The following is a 6,695-nucleotide window of genomic DNA, read 5'->3' as shown; positions in this document are numbered from 1 at the left end:
GAACCGCGGTCCCTGTGCTTTGCCAAGCTTGTTCCAAGTAGGTGCTTTAGACCACTGAGCCATCTCTCCAGCCCTATTTCCTTCTTATATTTTTGCTTTTTAATATTTTAAGATAGGATCTCTGTGTAATTCATACTGGCCTTGAATTCAAGATCCTCCCACCTCCATTTCCTGAGTGCTGGGATTACAAGAGTACACTGCCAAGCCAGCTTCATTTTTTTCTTAATCTATGAAATTTTTTTATTGTTGTTTTTATTTTATTGAGAAAAAAATTGCAATGAGACAGTTTCAAAGCAGGTTGTTAGGAGAGTTACAACAATTAATACATTGCATATTGTTGTCTTTGTAGTAGTCATTCACATAGCTCGAGATGCTGACATGATATCCTGTCCAAACAGTATTAGTACAAATCTTTATTCTTATTGAATTAAGAGAAAGTGGCTATATATCTGTCCTAAGAATTTTGTTGTTGTTGTTGAGACAAGGTCTTGCTTTATAGTTGAGGCTGGCCTCAAACTCAGTAATCCTCTTGCTTCAGCCTCCCAAATGGTGGAATTAGAAGCATGTACCAAAATATCCAGCCAATCTATCAGAATGCTATATGCCCAATGATTCTTAACTCGTAATAGTAAACATCTTTTATTTAAACAGAATCTTGATTTTTAAAGCAGTAGATCTATGAAGTCTTACTACAGTTTGCCAAATGATGACCCGGAGGCAGGCAACGGTAAGGCAGAAAGTAGCAGAGATAGAGCCAGAGTTCAGGTTTTCTGTTGGCTTGTGGGTTTTTGAGTCAGGGTCTCACAGTGTAGCCCAGGTTGGCCTGAACTTGATCCTCTTGCGTCAGTCTCCCTAGTGCTGAATGCTGGGGTTCAGGTTTCAAAGTGTTCTTTCCATCACTGCATAGGTTTCATTCATTTCCCTGCATTCTGGAAGGAAACATTGTTGGCACTTAGGGACAGTCACTCCTACTTCAGTGACTTCCCTGTGAGCCATCAGTTGCTGCTTTAATAAGATACACTGCAGTTTTCTCCCTGTTGAAGGTCAGGCTTTCTTGCTTCAGCTGCTAATTGTTTAGAGTTCCGTGTGCACGGTCATCAGAACGAGCACATGGGAATCTGCCTGTGCTCCAGGGAGCCAAGCTCCAGATGTCTGTTCTCCGAATTCATTTCTCCACAGTTTAAGTGTCTTCCTTTCCAAAGTAGAAAATGAAACAGCTTGCCTTCTGGAAGGGAATCAGAATGTTTACATTTCTTTGATGCTATTTTAGGGCTCTGTTATTCAGATTTTCTCACTGAAAAGAACAGATGAGCAACATTTATCCCACAATCACTAATCCCACAAAAATAAAGTGTGCGGTTTTGCCACATTCGTGGGGCCATTTTCCCAGTAAGTCTTCAGTTCATTTGGAGTAGAGGGCAGATGTGCATTCCTCACTGTGATCACTTAGTTGGTCAGCACTGGAAAATGAAGAACATGAAAAAGTCACTTAAGAATGAGGGATGGGTCCCCGGTTCCACAAAAAAAAAAAAGAATGAGGGATGGGGCCAGGGAGATGGCTCAGTTGAATAAGCACTTGCCTGGCAAGCCCAAGAACCTGAGTTCAATCCACTGTTGTGGAAAAAAAAAAAAAATGAGGGAAGAGGGGTTGAGGAGATAGCTCGGTGGTCTAAGCGCCTGCCTGGCAAGTGCAAGGACCCAGGTTCGATCCCACGTGCCAGGCATGATGTTCAGGACCCAAAACCAGGTGTAGTGGTGCATGCCTTTAATTCCAGCAGTGAGGAGACTGAGACAGGAGGATCACTATGAGTCTGAGCTTCATAGTAAGTCCCTGTACCAAATAAATAAATAAAAGATTTTTTAAAAAAATTAAAAAGAATGAGAGGAGAGGGTTATATTATTCAGGTACTTTACTTAATTTGATAAGAGGCAAACAGAACCATCTTAGAGCCAGGCATGGTGGCACATGCCTGTAATCCCACCACTCAGGAGGCAGAGCCAGGAGGATCGCCATGAGTTGGAGGCCAGCCTGGGCTAAATAAGTAATTCAAGACCAGCCTACAATATAGAGTGAGACTCTGTCTCAAAAAGAAAAGAAAAGAAAAATGGTGAAGTAAATTCTCTTGAATGCATTCTGTTCCACTTATATATTTTTTTGTATTTGTCATGTTGAGTAGTTACACAGAACATAACCTTGTGTATGAGGATTAGAAAATGATATGGGTGTTGTTGCAATTTAGAGTAAAGAGTATTTTTATTTACTTTAATTCTGTTAAGCAATAATTACAAAAGTTGTGTTCATGGGTAGTTATTTGTAGGTGAGAATTTTTCTGTCGGATTGGAGAACAGATCAGTAGATCTTTGACTTAAAGAAGAGCAAGACTTTCCCCATCTGTGGGATAGCTTGGATGCCTTAAAAGTAAAATGTGTAGACTGTAGAAGTTTAAAACTAGTGACAACTCCAGTCTGAGCTATAGGAATCACATGACAAGTAGTCAGTATTTAGGGAGCTGGACTTTGTTAATAGGAGAAATTATAGATCAAGGTTCACTGTCAAGGGATAGAGGGGTCAGGGATATAATTCAGTGGCTTAGTGCCTGCCTGATAAGCGTGAGGTCCTTAGTTCAATTCCTGGTACTTAAACAAACAAAAGAGAGAGAGAGAAAGAGGGGGGTACTATGAGAGAAAAGAGGGTGTTAAGGTTTTTTTAGGTGTTGGGCTTGTTTTCCATACAGAACCCTTAGAACTCTTGGCTCAACTGGAAGTTTGCTGTAGGTTGGTGGTGTGTTGGGGGAACTTTCCAAGATAGTAGCACTGACATGCTTGCCACTAAATCTGTATTTAAGGGTGGAGGGCAGATCCTGGTACACCCCCCACAGAGGACGACTTTGGATAGCAGCCACAGGCAAAAAACCCTCCCCTCAAGAGGTCTCCGAACTCCAGGCTACCTACCGGCTTCTGCGTGGGAAAGGTAACAGCATGTGTCTTCGCCTTTCACTGTAGGGAGGAGTCACTGGTGTTTATCTTTCACTTCCCTCTTCCCACGGCTATTTCTTGGCTGAAAGAAACATTTAAAACCTGTGTTTATTAATTTGTTTAATAGTAAGTGGTAGAGAGCTGTTCAAAGCATTTAGTATAAAAACATCTGTTTCCAACCCAAAGGGCACCCAACTAACCTTAATTTTACACTTTGTCTTCCTTAGGAGGTTAGGAAGCAAAGCTAATTTTACTTTTTATCTAAGAAAAATCTTCATCTGTTTTACTTTTGAAGATAAATGACTCCTATCAATTCTGGGATCTTTAGATTGGGAAAAAGAGCAGAAACAAGATTTTTTTAATATCAGGAGTGACCCTAATAGACACCTGCTAGCAGATTTGTATAAATTAAAACTAACTTAAAACAGAATTTAGCGCCTGCTTAGGCAGATGCAGGGCCTGGGGGTTCAATCCCTGGTTTGCCATGCTGGCCCTGCCCCCAGGACGTGCTGAGACATCATTGAGCTGGGCGTGGTGGCACCGCACCTGTAATCTCAGCTCTTGAGAGGCTGAACACAGGAGGATCACTATGAGTCGCATCTACATAGTGAGACACCCTGTAGACCCTGTACTAAAATACAAAAAAAAAAAAAAAAACAATTTAAGGAATCATCGCATGCATAATAAATTTGGATCTTAAAAGCAAAACTTCAGGGGCTGGTGAGATGGCTCAGTGGTCTAAAGCACCTACCTAGAACAAGCTAAACAAAGCACAGGGACCGCGGTTGAATCCCCCAGCACCACATGCCAGCCAGCCGCGCCCCCTGGTGGGCTGAGCTGGCCACACACACACACACACACACACACACACACAAATAAATAAATAAAATTTAAAAAAAACAAAAAAAACTTCTGACCATTGGGTATTCTGTTTTCCTTTCTCTTACCCAGCTCATACAGTTGTTTTGAAGGTACAATGAATGATTATAGAACCATATTTAATAGTTTTCAAGAACCTGGCAGTGGTGATAGATGCTTGAAATTCCAGCTTCTAAGGAGACTGAAACAACCTGGGCAACTTAAGTCAGGCTCTTGATTTAAAATGTAGAAAAGGTGACCTGAGGAGGTAGCTCAATGGCCCTGCACCTGCCTGGCAAGTGCAATGCCCTGAGTTGAATTCCTGATAACAGAAGAAAGAAAAAATGAAATGTAGAAAAGGGTTAGCGGTGGCTTAAATGCCTGCCTGGCAAGTGCTAGGGCTTGAGTTCAATTCCCAGTATGAAAGAAGATGAAAAGGATTAGGGATATAAAAGAACAAAAGGTGGGGTATAGCTCTGTGGTAGAGCACTTGCTAGTGTGCATGAGGCTCTGGTGGTTCTAATCCGTGGGACCAAAAACAAAAAGTTTTTAAGAAACTAAACTTAGAAAACCAAAAAGAATTAAGATGTGTTATGTATGTGAACCAACTCCACACGATGAGTGTAGCCATTATATACTGCAAATATGTACTAATAAAATTAAAAAAAAAAAATTTCCGACAGGCACTTAGACCACTGAGCTATCTCACCAGCCCCAAATTTTTTTTCAAAAAGAAACTAAGCTTACCAGGCATGATGGCATGTGACCATAGTCCCAGGAGGATCACCTCAAGTTTGAGGCCAGACTGGGCTAAATAATGCGTTCAAGGCCAACCTGTACTACAAAGCAAGAAGCTTATCTTATTTTATTTTATTTATTTATTTATTTAGCGGAACTGGGGATTGAACTCAGGCCCTTGCACTTGCCAGGGAAGCACTTATTGTACTGAGCCATCTCCCCGGCCCCACAAGACTCTCTTTAAAAAACCAAAAAAGGAGAGCCGGGGAGATGGCTCAGTAGAGTAAATGCCTGCCTGGCAAGTGCAAGGGTCTGAGTTCAATCCCCAGTTCCGGAAAGAAAAAAAAAAAAAATCAAAAAAAGAAAGAAGAAAACTAAGTTTAAGCAACCGCTAGGAGTGATTAAAAGTCCATGCTTCCTTAAAAGCACGTTGCTATTTTTAGTGCTACGTCAGGCCTGTTTTAAATTTGAGTTTTAGCCAAGCATGGGCGCACTTCACTATAATTTCAGCACTTGGGAGGCAAAAGGACCACAAGGTTAAGTCCCCCACCCTGTAACTGTTAAATCATTTTATTATTACAATGACAAGACAAATGGGTCTTTGTATCCCCATTACATTGATGCTAGAGATTATAATACTTTATCACAAATGCTATTTAATCTTTTTAAGACACATTATTTACTATGTTTGGAATAACAGCATGCCTAATAAAAGAAATATAAAACATTCCTTCCTTTTTTAATATGCAAAGTATCTACTTTTATATAATTTATACCCAACTTTGACTGTTAATAGAAACAGTGAAATATTTTACTTACAAGGTTGAGTCTTGCTTGGGTAATTTAGTGAGATTTTTGTCTCAAAAATAAAACAGATAAACCAGGTGTGATGGTGCACACATACAACCCAGCACTCGGGAGGCTGGGAAGAAGGAAGAGCACCACAGGCTTAGGGCTAGTCTGGCCTACAGAGCGAGTTCAAGCCCAGCCTGAATGACATACCCTGTCTCAAAACAACAACAAAATTAATAATAGTAATGATAATGATAATAATAATAAATACATTAGCTCAATTGTTTAAGTGTCTGTTTAAACAAAGCACTCACGCTCAAGATGCTATGGTTCGAACCCAGATACTCACACCAAACCAGAAATGCCCTCAAGGCATCTTCAAGCCGCCAAAATAAATAAATAAATAAATAAATAGGGCTAGGGATGTAGCTCAGTGTGATGGCCTTGGACTCAGTCCTAAGTACTGCAAAAAAAGAGCCGTGGCATCCGTGGGGCTGTAGCTTAGCGGTACAGGGCCCCAGGTTCGATCCCCATTATTGTGAAAAAAAAAAATTTGTTCTGACACTCATTTTTAAAAATTTTTATTTGCATTTATTTTATGCTTAATTTATTCCATGCTATAAGTTTTTGTTTCTTTAGCTTCTTCCACGGTATATTTTTATTCTGTGCAACTTTCTTCTCTGGTGTAGGAGTAGCTTGTTCCGTTTCCTAAGGGTGAACTCGGTGGGCAGGAGCTCACAGCTGGGCCTGTCTGAGCCCAGGACCCCTGCGGAGCTCTTCCACACTTTGCTCGTCTAGATACAATCACTGAGCAGAGACTGCTTTCACCCCTCAGTTCAGATTTGCTCTCTGCACTGGTAAGCACGGGTGGTAAAAACCCGTGCTGTTCTTGGGTCAGCCCAATGCTCACCATGGGCATGCCTATCAACTTCACCAGATGACATCCTTAAAATATGTGGTGGCCTTGCAGATGTGCACACCCTTGATGGCCTTTGTAGTTTCATAGGTGTTGTTAAAGTACACATGAAGATTTTAGCTTTTTTTTGTTTTGTTTTGTTTTGGTACAGGGTCTCACTATGCAGCTTGGACTCCTAGTGATCCTCCTGTCTCAGCCTCCCCAGTGCTGGGATTACAGGCCTGTGCCGCCATGCCAGGACTTGGTCACCAGCTCAGCACACCTGGGGGTGGGGCTGGTGCAGCATGTGGTACCAAGTATTGAACCCTGGTTCCTGCACTTGCCTAAGCAGGCGCTTAGTCTGCTGAGCTATCTTTTTATTTATTTATTTATTTATTTATTTATTTATTTATTTATGTGTGTGTGTGTGTGTGTG

General features: G+C 41.2%; 1 protein-coding gene across 3 annotated transcripts in view; it reads left to right on the top strand.

Annotated features, from left to right (window-relative positions):
* The window catches only part of Trip4 (thyroid hormone receptor interactor 4), a 111,205-nt gene that overhangs the window by 74,170 nt on the left and 30,340 nt on the right, over positions 1–6,695 (top strand). For all 3 annotated transcript variants that reach the window (XM_023712665.1, XM_004628821.2, XM_023712666.1), the window contains one exon: positions 2,847–2,971. In XM_023712665.1, coding sequence (XP_023568433.1) covers positions 2,847–2,971 — 125 coding nt within the window. The remainder of the gene's footprint in view (positions 1–2,846; positions 2,972–6,695) is intronic.

Source organism: Octodon degus, unplaced genomic scaffold (assembly GCF_000260255.1).
Source record: "Octodon degus isolate 3935 unplaced genomic scaffold, OctDeg1.0 scaffold00026, whole genome shotgun sequence".
NCBI classification, from domain to species: domain Eukaryota; kingdom Metazoa; phylum Chordata; class Mammalia; order Rodentia; family Octodontidae; genus Octodon; species Octodon degus.
The sequence above is the reverse complement of the archived record's forward strand: the minus strand, read 5'-3'. Positions and strand labels throughout refer to the sequence as shown.